Raw genomic sequence first — 17,285 nt, 5'->3', positions numbered from 1 at the left:
GCCAAAAAGAACTCTTGTGAAGGATGTCATGCCCTATGTGCTCACGTTGAGCAGAGGCTAAATCAATGGGGAATAAGAGCACTCACATTAGTGGATGTATAATAGAAAAAATGTGTAAAATTTATACATTTTTGCCCAAAAAGGATCCACATCAGTGAGTGTATAATTATGTAAATTTATAAGTTTGTTATAGTATCTATGTAAATTTACATTGGCAATATTCATCTTGCATTTTTTTTAAAAAAAAATTTTATTATTACAAGTTTTTTGTGCTATACTGCCACGTGACATTTTTTTAAAGGGAAGAAATGCCATGTGACATTTATGGAAAAGAAATTACTATGGCAAAAACTATACTAGAGAGATAAAACTTTGAAGATGAAAAAAAAGAGAAAAGAATTCATCACCAATTAACTTCTAGTAGTCATCTCTAACTTGCTGATGTTTTGGAAGAGGAATGAGATCAAAGAAAAGGGCACTAACATTGTTATTTACATTAACACAGATGAAAAAGTCAAGTAGTTGTTTGCCCTCTCAGACCAGAATGCCTGCTTTCCTTTGTTTTAAGTCCACTGGAGATTGTGCCACAATGCCAAGTAGAACATAAAATGGGCAGTGGAGAGGAACATGAAAAATAAAATGGAAAAGAAGGTGGGGGAGTAAGCATATAAGGAATCCCCTTAAACATTCTACCAGATCTATCTTCAGCAATGTATTCTTATTTCCTAATTTCATATTATACTATGGATGGTTATTTTCACCGAAACACGATTCATCTTGCAACACTAAAACTAACTTAAATCCAGATCAAACAAGTAGAAATATGAAGCCAAAGTTTCTCACTTCTGTCCAAAACTTATAGCTATCTTAAAGTTAGTGTTTGTTTGGCAAAACTCTGCATATTTGGCAAGATACAAGTTCAGGTTCTTGAGTGAGACCAAGCAATCAACGATTAAATTAGCAATAGGAAACCATAACTCACACACTGCACCAATCCATCTTCACCACAGGTATGAAAGATATGAGGTCTCACAGGCTCAACAGCCAACTCATGAGCTTGGCCTGGATGTTTGCCAATTAATGTAGTTTGAATTCCCACTTCCAGAATCTGAGCAAGTCTCATCTAAAATTAACCAAATGTTGTAATTAAAATTTCCATAGTTCACAAAATAGAGAAAAGTCTTGTTTATAGCAAAAGAAAACCAGGTGACAAATGAGATAAACAAGCAGCAGTCATCAAATTATCAAATTTGTATCACCAAGGTCTTATAATCCATTAACTTGGAGAACAATTCATCATATGATAATTATTTGACAGAATATTAAGACCAAACATCAACATAAATTCTGGAATGGTCCAGATCATTTCTTATATTCTAGTATAAGGTTGGTGCACATTTTAATGAAACTATGGCATTTCATTTCATACCATAATTGCTTTGGAATAAATGAGATACCTGCCCACCTGCAGCAAAGGTGAGAATGCTTTATTCATCTGTGCAAGACATGACCTTTGGTTGAAATGTCATTCCACTCAGGCCTAGTATGAAAATGGCATCTTGATATTCTGTACATACTCATTGATCATTGTGTTCCTCAACATGATATCTAACTAGCAATCATCAAATTCTGCAATACAATACCTCGTTTAGATATTTCAAATATATTATTAACTAAACTAGATATTGATGAGCTAATAATAATAAGATACCAGTGCAACCCAAAATTTAACGTACCTCCAAGTATTGAGAAGAATTTTTAGGAGTTCAGGCGATACTGCAAGAATAATTAACTTGGGTGGGGGTTGGAATTCTTAAAATCACGTTGTACTATTAAATTTAAAAAAATCATATGTAAACATATACATTTAGAGAGAAAGAGAGAGAAATACCAATTATTCTTGCTCCTCCTCCACCTCATAGACAGACCTCCAATCAATCTCAACACGAGGGATGTTGGCAATTTTGAACCACTCTCAACCTTTGCCTTTCTTGCAGTGCTGTTCCAGTAGAGGACACCTATAAATATAAAGTTTCAGAAGTGAAGGAGGCAGACCGTTCTCTGGGAGGTAGTCAAGTTTAGGACAATCTTTGATATACAACATTTCAAGAGCAGAGAGGTGTTGAAAGCCTTTGGACAGGAGTACTAAATTTGGAAAATTTATAATACTCAGGCTAGTGAGAGAGATAGGCAGCAGCATCATCATCATTGTCTTCCCACCTTCCTCAGCCTCAGGAAATGACTGCAAATTCGGAAACCCGCCCATAATGTTGAGATCTCTAAGAGATGTGAGTCTGTGGATCCCCCACTCAAATAGTTGCTTACAGATATTAACCCCTGACAGCCAAAGTGATGTAAGATTTGTGGGGTAACCCTCTTCCGTGAAGGATATGATGCTTGGACACCGGCATATAACTAGTTCTTGAAGATAGGTGAGGTTGGGCAAGCAGTTAGGCAAGGCCTCAAGTTTCTCGCAGTTTTCGATTGAAAGCTTTCTCAGGCTGGTTGGGAGGAGACCTCCATCCGGGAAGGAAACAAGACTAGAACAGTCCCATATCTTGATCACATAGAGGTGGCAGAGTCTGTGTAGGCCCTCAGGTAAGGACTTAAGCTTTTCACAATGACAAATTTGGAAGTGTTCAAGAGAGGCATCATTTTGTAACTCTTTTGTTACTGACTCCAGCTCTGGACATTTGTATACAAAAAGGTTTTTCAAGGCAGCAGGAAACTGGTTTTTTGATGACAAGCATTTTAGAGATGAACATTCCCTAATCTCCAAGTGTTCAAGAAGTGACTCATTACTACTGCTATTGCCATAACGATTTCCCTCATTCCTCACTAAAGAAGAAGAGGAAGAGGCCTCCTCCTCATCAAGCACAACTTGCAAATTCTCACAATTTTTAATGTGTAGCCTTCTCAAAGTTGGAGGTAGATGGCCTCTTGAAATGCAGGTGAGAGAATGGCAGTTATCAATATATGCGTATTCAATACACATACTATTGGACATCGGCAAGGATTTCAGAGCATTGCAATTTTTAATTTTCATTGTCCTTAACGTATATGGTAGACTGATGTTCACAAGTCTTGGGCATGATCTGATATCTAGCGTTACAAGGGAAATGAGCCTCTCTTGCCATAAAGATGTTAGCTCCTTACAATCATCTATCGTCACATATTCTACCTTTGTTGATCCTTGCATGAATTCCTCTGTCAAACTTGTCAAATCTGAAATAGAAAGAACCATGGACTTCAGTGAGCTTAACTCAACAGGACTTTTGCTTATCCCCTCTTTGCATCCGACAATTTCTACCTCATGAAGCATTGGAAAATTTGGAATCGAAACAACCAACTGCTCACATTTACGAATAGAAATTTTTTCCAATGATGGGAGATGGTGGGACATTTTTCCTTGCAATTTGGGGCATTTAATGATAGAAAGCTCATGCAAGCAAGGGAATTCTTCATGCTCAACTCCACAAGGAATCCAGTCTTGCCATTCTTGCATATCCTCAAAGCAAAGTCTAACTAAAGATCTAAAAGGATTAACGAAACCATCCCCATAAAACTCAGAACCAACACTTCTCACCCCAGCCATTCCTATAATGACAAGATCCTTTAGGGAGGGTAATTGTCCAATCGCAGGCAAGGATGTGCATTTTTCACAACTATTCATCTTAAGGAGCACCAATTTAGAAAATAAAGGATCTCCTAACCAAGTTGGAAATCTTGCACCAACATAACCCTTAATGGAAAGTTCTTTTACCATTGTTGGAGGTTGTAACATGTCAAGAACATCTATTGCAACTCTTGCATCTAGTAAATCATTAAGCACAGACCCCCATTTCATAACCAATACATCTAAGTTCTTACCATTTAAATCAGCCTTTCTAGCATCCTCAACATTAATTACATTCTCTAAGCCTGAAATGCAAAGTGTTTTGCGAAGAAACTTCAAGTTCATCAAGTCTCCTACCTTAGATCCGGTATCTTTTCCCACAACAAATTCAGGTAGTGTTTGTAGGCTTTTTAAATTTTTTAGTCCCACTGGCATCTCTTTGATTAAATAAGCATCTGTAGTATCAAGATGTCTAAGATTGACTAGATTCCCAATTTTCTTTGGTAACCTTGTAAGTTTGAAACAACGTCTCAATATCAATGTTTGCAAATTGTATAAAGAACTTACTGATTTTGGTGAACTGGTAATCAAAGTACCAGAAAGGTTGAGGTATCTTAAATGTATCAAATCACCAATAGAACTTGATAGCTCAATAATTTGATATCCACTTAAAGATAATACCCTTAAACATTTCAATTGTGGCAACATATGATAAGAAACATGATTTGTTAAGTAGCAAACTTTCCTTTCTGGTAGTGGTAGGAAAGTCCGTAATGACATGCCTTCGTGGAAGTCTTCAAATCTTTTGATGCCATCACAAAAGCAAGGAATATATGAGAAATAGCGTACCTTTGTGGGAATCTTGGATTGATTATTTGCATTCAATTTGTTGTCCAACCTATAACACATGTCTCTTGCAGCCCATTGAGCTAGATCATTGACCAAGTCATGCATGAAAAAACGTGATGGATGATTGCTTGATTGTTGGAAAAATGATCTCCCTAGTAGATCAAGAAAATACTCACTACCAAGATCTTCCATTTGCTTGTTTCCTTCTATTTCTTGAAGCAAACCTTCTGCCATCCATAACAAGACTAGTTCTATCTCTTCGAATTCGTAGGCCTTTGGGAATAGAGAACAATAGGCAAAACACCTCTTTAATTGTGAAGGGAGGTATTGGTAACTCAATCTAAGAGTTGGAATAATAGCACTTTTCTCCTCCAGTATATCTCGGATGTTGCTATATAGCACATGTTTCCACTGATCATGGTTGTGCTTAGTGCGTAAATGGCCTCCAAGTTCTTTTGCTACCAAAGGCAAGCCCTTACCCATCTCTATAATTTTTTGGCCAATTTCTTGAAGTTCCAAATGTTCACTAAAATCTGTTGCTCCCAATGCGTGTTGGGTAAATACATGCAAACAAGCATTTGGTGACAACTCCTTCAACTTGTAACTTGGAGTAGTGCCCATTAATGATGAAACACCATCATTTCGAGTTGTGACAACAACCTTACTTCCTAGAGCCCCAAATTCAAATGGACATTGTAAGACAGTCCAATTATTGTAATTTTCATTCCAAACATCATCCAAAATGAATAAAAACTTCTTCCCAAATAATATGTTCTTCAGTTTGACTTGAAGTAAATCTAAATCATTAACATCATAGGGCTCAGAAGTGACAGATTGTATAATTGCTTTTGTCACCCTTACAATGTCAAAATCATCAGAAACATAAATCCATGCTTTCATATCAAAATGACGATTCACATCATGGTCGTTGTAAACTAGTTGAGCAAGAGTTGTCTTACCCATTCCCCCCATAGCAAGTATGGGAATCACAGAGAGTTGAGAGTCACTTGATCCAGCACCCAGCAACAAGTTGACAATAGCCTTTTTATCTTCATCTCTGCCATAAACGTGACCTTCATTCACAAGAGAAGTTGTGGGTAGTCTTGCTGTTTTAGTTCTTCCCCCATCATAGTATCTCAATTCCAGATAATTCTTTTGTGTCATACTTTCTTGCAATCTTGTATTAATCTCTTTAATCTTGGACCGCATGTTAGTATTGAACATAACAGAACTTGGATTAAAACTAACATATGCAGGGATGAGCATGTGTTCCTTACTTGTGCTGTGTTCTGCATTCAACTTATGTTGCAAAGCTTCGGTTGCAAACTTGTCCAAGACGTCCTCCACATCAAAAGCTAAGTCCCTGAGTTCATCCAACCAGATCTTCACGGCCCGGCTTGTCATTTGTTTCTCTTCTGCATCATCTAGAACTGCCGGGATTTTCAGTAACATTGTCTTCCACTTCTTGAGGTCAGCTTGAACTTGATCTTGGTTCAAGAACTCCAACAATTCCGGGGAGGTTAACTTGCTAAACAGCACCTGAAAGAAACCGGATAGAGCAGCCTCTCCAATAACTGACATGATTTGCTTGTAAGGAAATATAGAAAAGTAACCAAAGAGACTCAGAAAATGAGGTAGGAGTGAAGAGTTTTACTTAATTTGTTCTAGGAAAGTTCAAATAGTCTACAATATTTCTTGTTTTTTTGATTTTTTCTTAGGCTTACCCCAATTTGTGGTCTGGTTGCCAAAGAGACTCAGCAAATGAGTTAGGAGTGAAGAGTTTTGCTTAATTTGTTCTAGGAAAGGTCAAAAAGTCTACAATGGTTCTTGTTTTTCTGATTTTTTCTTAGGCTTACCCCAATTTGTGGTCTGGTTGCATGAGACTTTTCTACTATGCAGGTCAAAGTCATCTGCATGAAGACTTTTGGAAGGTAACGAGAAATTAACCAGATGTAATCAGCTAATTAATGAGCTTGAATGAAAAATTTAAAATGTCTGGTAGGTAGCATGTGAAGAGATTAAAGGAGTGAATACATTTGTTTTGATTGGAAAGAAATATTTCTATAAATTATTTAAGGACCACAATCTTTACCACACAATTTGTCACAATTATATATATTTTATGTGCCAGAATGTAACAGATTGTCTATCACTTTTACATGAACTCACAACTTTTTCTCCACTACTCACAATTTGTCATATCAGAATTGTAGTAAAATTGTGACACAAAAGATTGTTGTCTTATATTTTCTCTATTTTGATATCGTTAAATATAGGTATACAATTTCGCCGTGCGTGCATATATATATATATATATATATATATATATCGTAAGGTTGAATTTAATCAACCATGTGTTGACTTTATTCCGTGAAAAATTTGCTTGTAATACAGCACTTAGAAACCCTGTATTTAGGTGGGAATCATGTAAGGGTAGTGTGTGAGAGAGTGTGAAGAAATGCTCAAGACAGTGCAGTGAAGCAGAGACTCGCAGCTGGGACTCGCGAGAGGCTCGCGGCTTGCAAGCCGCCAAAAGTTGCACACGCACAGAGCATGCAAGGGAGCTGAACAGTCATGCCAGCTGGAGCACTACAGGACAAAAATCCAGACTGGCCACTCAGTTAGCTCGCAACTTGAACTCACGACTCAGTCAAGTCGCGAGGTCAAGTCGCCAGCTAGCCCTGTTTTGGAAAAATTGACTCTTTGCATTCTATTCTCACACCAGTATAAATACCCCTCATTCCCACAAAATATGTGTGGCCATTCAGAAAGAAAAACCCTAAGAGAGGTTTCTTTAAAACACCCACCCAATTAGAGAGAGCTACTCATTCTTAGAGAGAAATCTTTGTAGTCTCTTTTTATTCCCTCTCTCATTGTCATACCTATTGAGAGGAGATTTCTATCCAAACACTACCCACACCCATTTAGAGTGTTGAGTGTTTTTGGAGTTTTGAGAAGTATTGGAAGATGCCAAGGATGGCGGATGCTATGGTCAAGTAGCGGAATCCGGTAAGCTAGAAAAGAAAAAGGTTCAGCGCAACCTTGTTGGAGCAAGAAGCTTAGAGGGCTTAGGTACATCGGGTAGATTAGGCTTGGAGGGTCTATTGCTGTTCATGTATCCCAACTACATTTTCTAGTGGATTATTGACCACTTGGAGGGCGGCGGAGAGGTTTTACGCCGAGGGCTTCGGTTTTCTCTTCGATAACACATCGTGTGTTGTCTTTGTATTTGCATCTCTCTTCCCTTTATCTTTGTGTAAGGTTGAATTTATTCAACCATCTAATTGGCTTTATTCCGTGCCAAATTTTCTTGTAATTCAGCATTTAGTAACCCTGTATTTAGGTGGGTTTGTTGTAAGGGTAGTGAGTGAGATAGAGTGAAGACTGCTCAAGAGTGTGCAAGAAAACAGAGTGTCGCGGCTGGGACTCGCGGGTGGATTCGCGGCTGAAAGCCGCCAGAAGCTGCACACGTGCCAAGCATGCTGGAAGATGAACAGTCATGCTAGCTGGAGCACTACAGGACAAAACAGGACAACTGGCCATACGGTTAACTCGCGACTGGATCTCGCGACTTAGTCAAGCCGCGAGGTCAAGCCGCGAGCCACCCCTGTTTTGTAAAATCCTGACGTTTCACATTCCTCTCCACTCTAGTATAAATACCCCTTTAACCCACGATTGAAAGAGAGCTTCCAGAGAGAATTTTGAGAGAGAAACCCTAAAGAAAAACAAGATTGTTTCACACACAATCCCTACCTTAGAGTCTCATCAAAATCCCTCACTCTCTTCCTCTCCATTGTCAAAACCTTGAGAGGCATTATACCAAACCTGGTTCTCGCCATTATCATCTCTGTGAGACAGTCGTTTGGAGTTCTGGGAAGCAGTTAGGAAGGAGCCAATCTTCATTGGTTGATGCTACGGTGTAGTAGCGGAATCCGGAAAGCTAGAAAAGAAAAAGGTTCGGCGCAACCTCGTTGGAGCAAGAAGCTTGGAGGGCTTAGGTGCACTGGGTAGATTAGGCTTTGAGGGTTTATTGCTGTCCTTGTATCCCAACTGTATTTTCTAGTGGATTGATTACCGCTTGGAGGGCGGCGGAGAGGTTTTTCGCCGAGGTCTTCGGTTTCCTCTTCGATAACACATCGGGTGTTATCTTTGTGTTTGCATCTTCCTTCCTCTCTATCTCTGCCTTTATATTATCTGCTGTGATTTTATTATGTTATGGCTTAGATAGTTTTTAACCTATTTCAGATTATAGCATATGTTAAGTTTCCGCACACTAGTTGTTTGACATATTGCTTGTGTTGGTTAAGTTGGTTTTTGGGGGTCTAAACGTTCAAAAGTGTATTGGTACACGTTTTTGAACTTTCACTTTGCCTTTTATTTTCTGTTGTGGATGTGTTTTTAATTGGCTTAGATTGTTTACCAATTTTGTTTATAGCTTTTGTTCATTTTCCGCACACTAGTTGTTTGACATAAAACTTGAATTGGTTGTAATTGGAGGTCTAAACATTCAAGGGTGTTTTATACACATATTTGAACTTTCATATATATATATATATATATATATATAGAGAGAGAGAGAGAGAGAGAGAGAGAGAGAGAGAGAGGCTATTTTGAGTATTTTGGGCCTATAAAATTATTTCCCACTCCACTAGAAAATTGGGCCGAAAAACCCATTCCTTTATAAGCCCAAGAATATCATTCTCTATCTCACTTCATCCCAATGTGGTTGCTTAATTCAGTGATTTTTTTTTTCAAGACATTGTTGCAAGTGAACTTATAAGATGAGTATCATTTACGTATTTATTTTTTGGATGAATAACATCATGAGTTGTATGAACATATTCTTTAGTATATATATTTTCACCAATAAAAAAAAAAAACATTTTTAGATTGATATTCAATTTCTCATGAATTAACATTTATACGCAAAAATATGTGAAGCTCTATGTACTTGGAATGGAATTACTTGACTGCCTCTTTTTGGTTCTTGCATGTTGGGATTCTTTCATATATGGTAGCAGTTTTGTTAAAGTTTGAGAATTTTAGATTCGACTAAATCAGAAGCAATTTTGCTACTAAGCATTTTTATTTCAATTATCATATTGCTATAAGCTTATGATAACTCAGAAAGAAACTTTCGAAAGGGGATTATATATATGTAAAACTTCTATTTTAAAGTGCAAAGGGGGTGTAATCCTAGTTTTCCACTGCGCCCTTATCCTCCTCCATTGTTAATTTCCTTGTTGTCCTCCATTGCTAGCTTGTCCCTCGTCCATTACATGTTTGCCTTTCTTTGTTTGCTCCTCCTCCTCCTCCTTCATTGCTAGCTTGTTTTCCTTCACTGCTTCGATGCTCTCTTGTCCTCCTCCATCTCCCTTGCTTGTTTTTCCTCCTATCCTTTCTTCCTCTACAATTTTTACTTTTTTATTACGCTTTTCCCAGAGTGTTTTTACGAACTTTTCTAGTTCAAACACACCAATCACAGTTACCAGTAAGCGTGTAGCATCAAGATTTGCTTCAGAAACTCCTAACAAATATAATAATTCAAATAAATTATAACTGATAATGGAATTGATTGTTCATAAGGTCCTAACTGCAAAAAGTGAGTTCTATCAGACAAGAACTAGATTTCATTTATATATAAAAAAAAAATGAATATACAGAAATTTGATGATGAATCTTTCAGTTATGTCCAACAAAAATAAATGATCAGAATGAATAATATTAAGAAAAAGGTTGATTTGGATAAAAGATTTAGAATTATACCAGGAAAACTTTTACAGCATTTCAGGACTTTTTTTGCACAAGAATCGCAAGTCATGTTGTACTGTATCACCACTCTGATCCCCTGAAACAACAAGGGCACTAAAGTTGAAGCCAACATGATGACCCATATATTAACAAATAAACCAAATGTTTACATGTGATACTAAAAGATCTTCTCTCCTTCATTAAATTGAGAAAAGAAAAGAACATCACTAAAATTTAAATTCTAACACTCTCCTGTCAACATACATGTTTTTCTAATTCTTCTGCTGTAGGGGGTTCCACTTTCTTTTTACCCTTTAAAAGATCTAAAATATCGAACGTCATTTCTTCCTTTTCTTCACCTGCCTTCTGTGTTACTCTGGTATGTTTTCTTTGTGCCTGTTTTTGCTCTCTATTTCAATCTGGTTACTTAATATATAGGAGAGAGAGAGAGAGAGAGAGACATTTGCATGCATGCTTGCTAGCATTAAAATTTATATAGCAAGTGCATGCGAAATTGATGGTATGCACAAGTTGGAGCCCAAGTTAATTCCCACCTGTTGCGTGTTTAATGTCAATCAATCAATTCACACACGTTGAAAATAGTATTCAGGTGATGATTTTTTTTAATAATCTCATTTATTGAAAAAAAAAGGCTAAGGTTTTAAACTATCGGGATAAAATCTCCTCCCGTTAAATCTTTCAATTTTATCATATTTTTATTTAAATGTAAGATATGTATGTAGCATTTAAAAATCAAATAAATATCACATATTACATATCCAACTAAAAATGGGGGGAAGTTGGAGAATTCAATTGGAAGCGATTCTTTCACAAACCTATATGCTTCCACCAAAGTTGAGATAATTGATGAGATGTAGACAAACATGAACATTAGGAACCTTCGAAGAGTATAGCCAGAGTTCCCTAATCGGCCAAAAGATGAGAAAATTATCTTATAGACTTGGCAAATGGGTCAAGTTAATTAGGATACAGGTCATTCTAAATAAGTTACGAGTGTGTTGGGTTGATTGGGTTACTGGTTGACCATATTTTTTGCATGCGTGAAAAAAATATTAGAAAACTTTTTTCCTCAAAAAAATAAATAAAATACTCAAAAATAAAATTTAAATAAATTATAAATTTTACACAATTTATATTTCAGTGATGATATCATCACCATAAACGAGAGAAAAAAAAAATACTAAATATTGTGGGCCATAATTTGTTTTAAGTACAGTATATCATTACCATAAATATAAAATGTTGTGCACCAATGCTAAAAGTTGATTAAGATGAAGACGTGGTTATAAAATACCTAAGAGATCGTGTGTCGCTTAAGAGAGTTGTGACTAAAACAAAACAATGCATTCTTACTTTTATTGGGAAATTATATAATAACTAGATGCAATACATGAAACTTCAACAATAAGTATTAATAAATATATATATATATATATATATATATATATATATATAGAGGACTGGGTTCAGGTTACATCAGGTGTAACTCTAAGTAATGTTATACCACCCAATAATTTATTATAAAATTCATATTTTGAAAATCTCACCGTTGAATTATATGATATGTATATTCTTAACACTCACACCAATTTTCATGTTAATTGGATGTTATTTATCTTTCGATCAATAAACTTATTTTTTATGCATTATTTTAAACTACAAAAACTTGAATTTAAACAATTGATTGATGACATGGCTATTAATATTCGATCACTTTGAAATTTTGCAAGCATGAAGAATATATGAAGATAATGTAATCTAACGGTGGATTTGTTAAAATTCGCATCCAATTAAAAAATATTGAGTGGTGTAACTTGACCCTAACCTATATATATATATATATATATATATATATATAAAATAAGTGTTAATGAATACAACCTTAAAAATAGAAATTTTATAGAAAAATTCATACCTCCTTATGCAATGCTTAGAAACAGTGTCGATGTTAATTTTGTAAGAATATTAAAAAATTTATTTATTTCTTAATTTTCTGTTGCTTCGCAGTATAATTTGATTCTATAATCAATGATTAATTCCTTTTGATGCAGATGTTGTTTTTCAGATCTTACTATTAAATTCTATTTGTTACAATAGATACAATGCAAGGTATTTATAGTAGCTAACCTTAGTGTTGTAGTCAGTGCCGGCTCAATGGGTGAGCTAAATAGGCAACCGCCTAAGGCCCCCAATGAAAAAAGACCCCTAAATTTTTACCAATAGAGATATTCCTATACCAATAGAAGTATTAATTAAGCCCTAAATATTCACCAAAAAATAAAAAAGTAGTTGTTTTTTATCAAAGAAAAACTATTTAAAGAAAATATTTTCATTGAATGAGTCAATCATTTAATCTCTCACACATAAATGTTAAAAGAACTCATTAATCTTACACTAGTAAATAAATTTATACTCAAATTCTATTTAGAAATATCAAATATATAACTTTATTAAAATTTTCAATCATAATTTTTTAGTATTTGGTTACTTCATTCAATGAATAGTGTTTATTTTAGTTGTATAGTCATTGAATAATGCGATGAGTTTGTTTTAATTTGTAATTTTTTTTCTAAAAAAAATAGATTTCAAATGAAAAAAAAAAAGTTAAATAAATATTCTATTAATATTCAAAATATAAGAATAGACCTCACTTGAAGTTGTTGCCTTAGGTCCCACAATACCTTGAGCCGCCCTAGTTATAGGTCGTGCACTATTAGTAAAATTATAATTATTTTGTTTGCCCAACAAGTACATGGTTACATATTGGTAAAACAAAAGTACATAGGTACATATGACTACAATACAATGAGATTGAGTGATGGTGGAGTCCACTCCAGGAGAATCACCAAAAACTCTTGAGGGTAACACCATGGCTGTGGTGGTTTTGTTTGGCTGGGGCAAGGCCAAGCTTTATTAGTGCAACGGCATATAATTATCAAACAAAAATTAACTAAATACCAAAATAAATCCATTGAAATTGAAAAATTCTAGAGTGTTTTCACGACAGCATAAAAAATAAATCCAATCTACTCTACATAAAAACAACAATAAAACATACCAGATAAAGAGAATAATGCAGCTGACCCTGGATTCTACCATATTCTACTTTTTCTGGATCTTACTGAGTTCTGCTAGCTTTCTGCCTGTAAATGCAATATAGAATTGTTATCATAAAATTTCAGGAAGGCAGATGATATGCTTATTATGAACTGTTATTATATATTTGCATAAAAGTACCTGGAAAAGAGTGTAGTGTCTGCTTCTACTATTCTTTCTTATCTTATGGAGTCTTTACAAAATTCAATTCTCATTTTCTGGGTCATAGATGAACCTGCCATCAATCTGAACACAAGGGATGAGGGCTATCTTGGACCACTCTTGTCCTACAAATTTCTTGCAGCGTTCTTTCAGCAGAGGACATCTTTGGATATGAAGTTCAAGGAGTGAGGGCGGCAGGCCATCCTTTGGGAAGGACTTGAGCCGTTCGCACTGATAGATTGAAAGATATTCAAGAGACGCGAGGATTTGAAAGCCTTTGGAAGACAGGGACTTCAGATTCGGAAAGATTTGAATGGTGAGGCTCGTTAGGGAGGCTGGAAGCATCATCTCTGGAAACGAAACTAGATTTGGACATCCACCTCTAATGTTAAGTTGTCTAAGAAAGGTGAACTTGTCCAAACCCCACTTAAACAAGGCTGGATAGATTTTGAGATCACAGATAAAAAGTGATGTTATGTTGGTGGGAAAACCTTCTTCCGGAAATTTTACAATGCCTGGACACTCCCATACATTCAATTCTTGAAGAGAGGTGAGGTTGTGAATGCAGTTGGGCAGGGCCTGCATATCTTTACAACCGAAAATCCAAAGCACTCTCAGGCTGGTTGGGAGCAGCCCTCCATCTGGGAAAGTTACAAGACTTGGACAATTCCAAATGTGAATCTCATCTAGAGAACTGAGGGTGTGTATGCCCATGGGTAAAGATTTAAAGTTGTCACAATCTGAGACGCTAATGCGTTCGAGAGATGAGTTGTCATGTAACCTCTTTGCTATTGACTCAAGGTTTTGACAAGAGCTAATGTGGAGCTGTTTAAGTGTCGTAGGTAACTCTCCACTTGATGTTAAGGACTTGAGTGAAGGACATTCAACAGCTTCCAAGTACTCAAGAAGAGACTTGTTGCTGCAGAAATAATTGATATCGTCCTTTTCCAGCAAAATCAACATATTCTTGCAACGATCAATCTTTAGCCACTTCAGAGTTGGAGGCAGCTGGCCTATTGCAAAGGATGTCAACGAATCACATCTATCAATAGAAATACGCTCAAGACAGGTGATGTTGTACATCATTGCCTTGGGTAGAGATACCAGGGCATTGCAATTTATGATCTCAATTTCTCTTAGTGTGGATGGCAAACCCAATTGCAGATGCTCTTCTACTTCTTCTGCCACCAAAGACATTAGTTTGGGACAAGTAGAAATCTTCAGAACACGAAGAGAACGAAGATGTTGTAATCCCACATCATTTGACCACAAAGACACCAGCTCCTCACAATTATCAATAGTCAAGTCTTCTACCTTTTCTAGTCCTTGTATAGGCCCTTCCGTTTGACATTTGAATTCTGACATTTTTGAAAGAAATGTGAAGTTTAGTGAGCTAAACTCAACCTCACCTCCCTGTACTACCCCTTTGGATTTCTCAATTTCTAGATTGCATAGCATTGGAAAGCTTGAAACTGAAACCACCAACTGTCCACATCCATTTATCACAAAATTTTCCAGTGAAGGAAGCTGGTTTGGTAACTTCCCCAATAGCTTGGGACAACTTGTAATCGAAAGCTGGCATAGGCATGGGAATTCTCCGTAAGGAGTCCAGCTCTCCCATTCCTGCATATTCTCAAAACACAAAGTTTCCAAGGATCTAAAAGGTTGTGAACAACCTTCCCCATAAAACTCAGGACCAACATTTTTCACTCTGGCCATTCCTTTGATAAAAAGGGCTTTGAGTGATGGTAGTTGTCCGACTGGTGGGAGGGATGTGCACTTTTTACAATTTACAATCCTCAGGAGCATCATATTAGGAAATGAATGACCTCTTAACCAAGTTGGAAATCTTGTACCACCATAGCACCTGATAGTGAGCTTTTTCAAAGCCTTGGGAGGCTGTAGCATGTCAAGTACGTCTAATTCATTTGTTCGGTCTTGTGACTCATCAATTTTGCTACTCCATTCCAACAGCAACTCATTAAGACCGGGCTTACCAATTAAATTAGCATCCCTGGCATCCCTGGGTACAGTGACATTCTCCAATCTTGAAATGCAAAGTGTCCCTCGAATATGTGTCAAAAACCCAAGCTCCTTTAGCTTGGAGCAATGGCCTTTTCCCACAACTAGATTAGACAATGTCCGGAGACAAGTTAATTTACCTAGTTGTGGAGGCATTCCTTCCAATGAATCTGCTTTTAGAATATTGAGGTGGCGCAGTTTGACAAGATTCCCGAACTTTGAAGGCAATTTCTTTAGATAAACACAGTTCTCTAATATCAATGTTTGTAAGTTGCAGAGAAAGGCTATTGATTCAGGCAAGCTTCTGATTCTAGTGTGAGAAAGGTCAATGTACCGTAGATGCTTCAGATCAACAATGGAATCAGGTAGCTCAGTTATGCAGTATCCACTCAAAGAGAGCACCCTTAATTTTGGAAAAAAATTAAAAGGAACATTACTAGTCAAGTAACAGTTCCCTGGATTTGGCAACATAAGAGGTAGGAAGGTACGTATACATGTGGCTTCAGAAAAAGCCTCAAACCTTTTAGCGCCATCATATCGGCCACCAAGGTAAGATAAATGCCGGACCTGTTTAGAAAATTTCCCTATGTTATTAACCTCCAGTTTATCTCCCATTCTAAAGCATATGTCTCCTGCAACCCATTGAGCCAAATCATTGATGAGATCATGCATTAGAAACCGTGATATATCCTTGCTTGATTGTTGAAAAAATGACCTTGACAAGAGATTGCGAAAATACTCACTACCCAAATCTTCTGGTGATTTTCTCCCATCTTCTAGTTGTATTAAACCTTCTGCCATCCATAATAGTACCAACTGCTGTTCCTCAAATTCGTAGTCCTTGGGGAGTATTGAGCAATATGCAAAGCACCTCTTTAAATGTGAAGGGAGATGGTAGTAACTCAACATAAGAGCTGGAACAATTCCACTTCTCTCTTCTGGTATTTCCCATATCTTGCTATTTAGCACATCTTCCCACTCAGAACGGTCTAGTTTAGTGCGTAAGAGGCCTCCAAGGGTCTTTGCTGCCAAAGGCAAGCCTTTACACTTTTTAACAATTTCCTCACCAATATCTCTAAGGTCTGGATGTGCATTGAAGTCTTTGGTCCCCAATGCATTACGGGTAAATATAGACAAAGAAGCATCATCTGACAACTCTTTCAAAGCATAAGTTGGAATGGTGCCCATCATTGATGAAACACTTTCATTGCGAGTTGTGATTACAATCCTACTTCCTGGAGCCCCTACTTCAAAAGGAGCACGGAGAATGGTCCAATCGTTGTAGTTTTCATTCCAAACATCATCCAAAATGACTAGAAACTTCTTTGCGTACAGTTTTTCCTTTAGTTTCACTTGCAACAAATTTAAATCATTGTCATCACAGTTATCAGAGGAGAAAGATTTTAGAATTGTTTTTGTAACCTTAACACCATCAAACTCTTCAGAAACACAAGCCCATGCTTTCATATCAAAATAGCTATTCACTTTAGCATCATTGTATACAAGCTGGGCAAGAGTTGTCTTTCCTATACCTCCCATACCAACAATGGGAATCACAGACACTTCATCTGCGCTGTAATTTTCACTAAACAAAAATTGAAGTACACCCTCTTTATCATCTTCCCTACCATAAACATGAGCTTCATTCACTAAGGAAGTTGGGGGCAATCTCCCTCTTGTTCCATACGACTTCCTATTAACATTTTCTCTCAAATCCAGCTTACTTTTTTTTGTCATCATATCCTCAAATCTAGCACTGATTTCATTT

At 36.6% G+C, this 17,285-nt stretch overlaps 4 protein-coding genes across 4 annotated transcripts; all 4 read right to left on the bottom strand.

The window, feature by feature from the left end:
• Positions 1-1,335: 1,335 nt before the first annotated feature.
• LOC126723184 (putative disease resistance protein At3g14460) lies at positions 1,336-3,146 on the bottom strand. Its single transcript, XM_050426490.1, has 3 exons — positions 1,892-3,146; positions 1,737-1,776; positions 1,336-1,629 (listed from the first exon to the last, which is right to left on the bottom strand). Exon 1 carries the CDS (start codon positions 3,044-3,046, stop codon positions 1,976-1,978), a length of 1,071 nt encoding a protein of 356 aa, XP_050282447.1. The 5' UTR covers positions 3,047-3,146; the 3' UTR covers positions 1,336-1,629; positions 1,737-1,776; positions 1,892-1,975.
• LOC126722299 (putative disease resistance RPP13-like protein 1) lies at positions 3,076-5,555 on the bottom strand. The gene is made up of 2 exons (XM_050425455.1): positions 3,182-5,555; positions 3,076-3,102 (listed from the first exon to the last, which is right to left on the bottom strand). The coding sequence occupies exons 1-2, from the start codon at positions 5,435-5,437 to the stop codon at positions 3,076-3,078; spliced, it is 2,283 nt and encodes a 760-aa protein (XP_050281412.1). The 5' UTR covers positions 5,438-5,555.
• Positions 5,556-9,696: 4,141 nt separating this feature from the next.
• LOC126722298 (heavy metal-associated isoprenylated plant protein 7-like) lies at positions 9,697-10,558 on the bottom strand. Its single transcript, XM_050425454.1, has 3 exons — positions 10,481-10,558; positions 10,232-10,313; positions 9,697-9,992 (listed from the first exon to the last, which is right to left on the bottom strand). Exons 1-3 carry the CDS (start codon positions 10,556-10,558, stop codon positions 9,697-9,699), a joined length of 456 nt encoding a protein of 151 aa, XP_050281411.1.
• A 2,979-nt stretch (positions 10,559-13,537) lies between these two features.
• On the bottom strand, positions 13,538-17,056 carry LOC126722297 (putative disease resistance RPP13-like protein 1). Its single transcript, XM_050425452.1, has one exon. The coding sequence runs from the start codon at positions 17,054-17,056 to the stop codon at positions 13,538-13,540; it is 3,519 nt and encodes a 1,172-aa protein (XP_050281409.1).
• Between the last annotated feature and the right edge of the window lie 229 nt (positions 17,057-17,285).

Source organism: Quercus robur, chromosome 4 (assembly GCF_932294415.1).
Source record: "Quercus robur chromosome 4, dhQueRobu3.1, whole genome shotgun sequence".
NCBI classification, from domain to species: Eukaryota; Viridiplantae; Streptophyta; class Magnoliopsida; order Fagales; family Fagaceae; genus Quercus; species Quercus robur.
This window is presented reverse-complemented; position numbering and strand designations above follow the sequence as displayed.

Coding starts and splice junctions, on each gene's coding strand:
- LOC126722297 (XM_050425452.1), bottom strand. CDS start 17,056: ATGGGAGGTATAGGAAAGACAACTCTTGCCCAGCTTGTATACAATGAT.
- LOC126722298 (XM_050425454.1), bottom strand. CDS start 10,558: ATGACGTTCGATATTTTAGATCTTTTAAAGGGTAAAAAGAAAGTGGAA. Junction 10,314..10,480: donor CAGAAGAATTAGAAAAACAT/GTATGTTGACAG, acceptor TTGTTGTTTCAG/GGGATCAGAGTGGTGATACA. Junction 9,993..10,231: donor ATGCTGTAAAAGTTTTCCTG/GTATAATTCTAA, acceptor TATATTTGTTAG/GAGTTTCTGAAGCAAATCTT.
- LOC126722299 (XM_050425455.1), bottom strand. CDS start 5,437: ATGGGGGGAATGGGTAAGACAACTCTTGCTCAACTAGTTTACAACGAC. Junction 3,103..3,181: donor TCATGCAAGGATCAACAAAG/GTAGAATATGTG, acceptor TTGTAACGCTAG/ATATCAGATCATGCCCAAGA.
- LOC126723184 (XM_050426490.1), bottom strand. CDS start 3,046: ATGAAAATTAAAAATTGCAATGCTCTGAAATCCTTGCCGATGTCCAAT.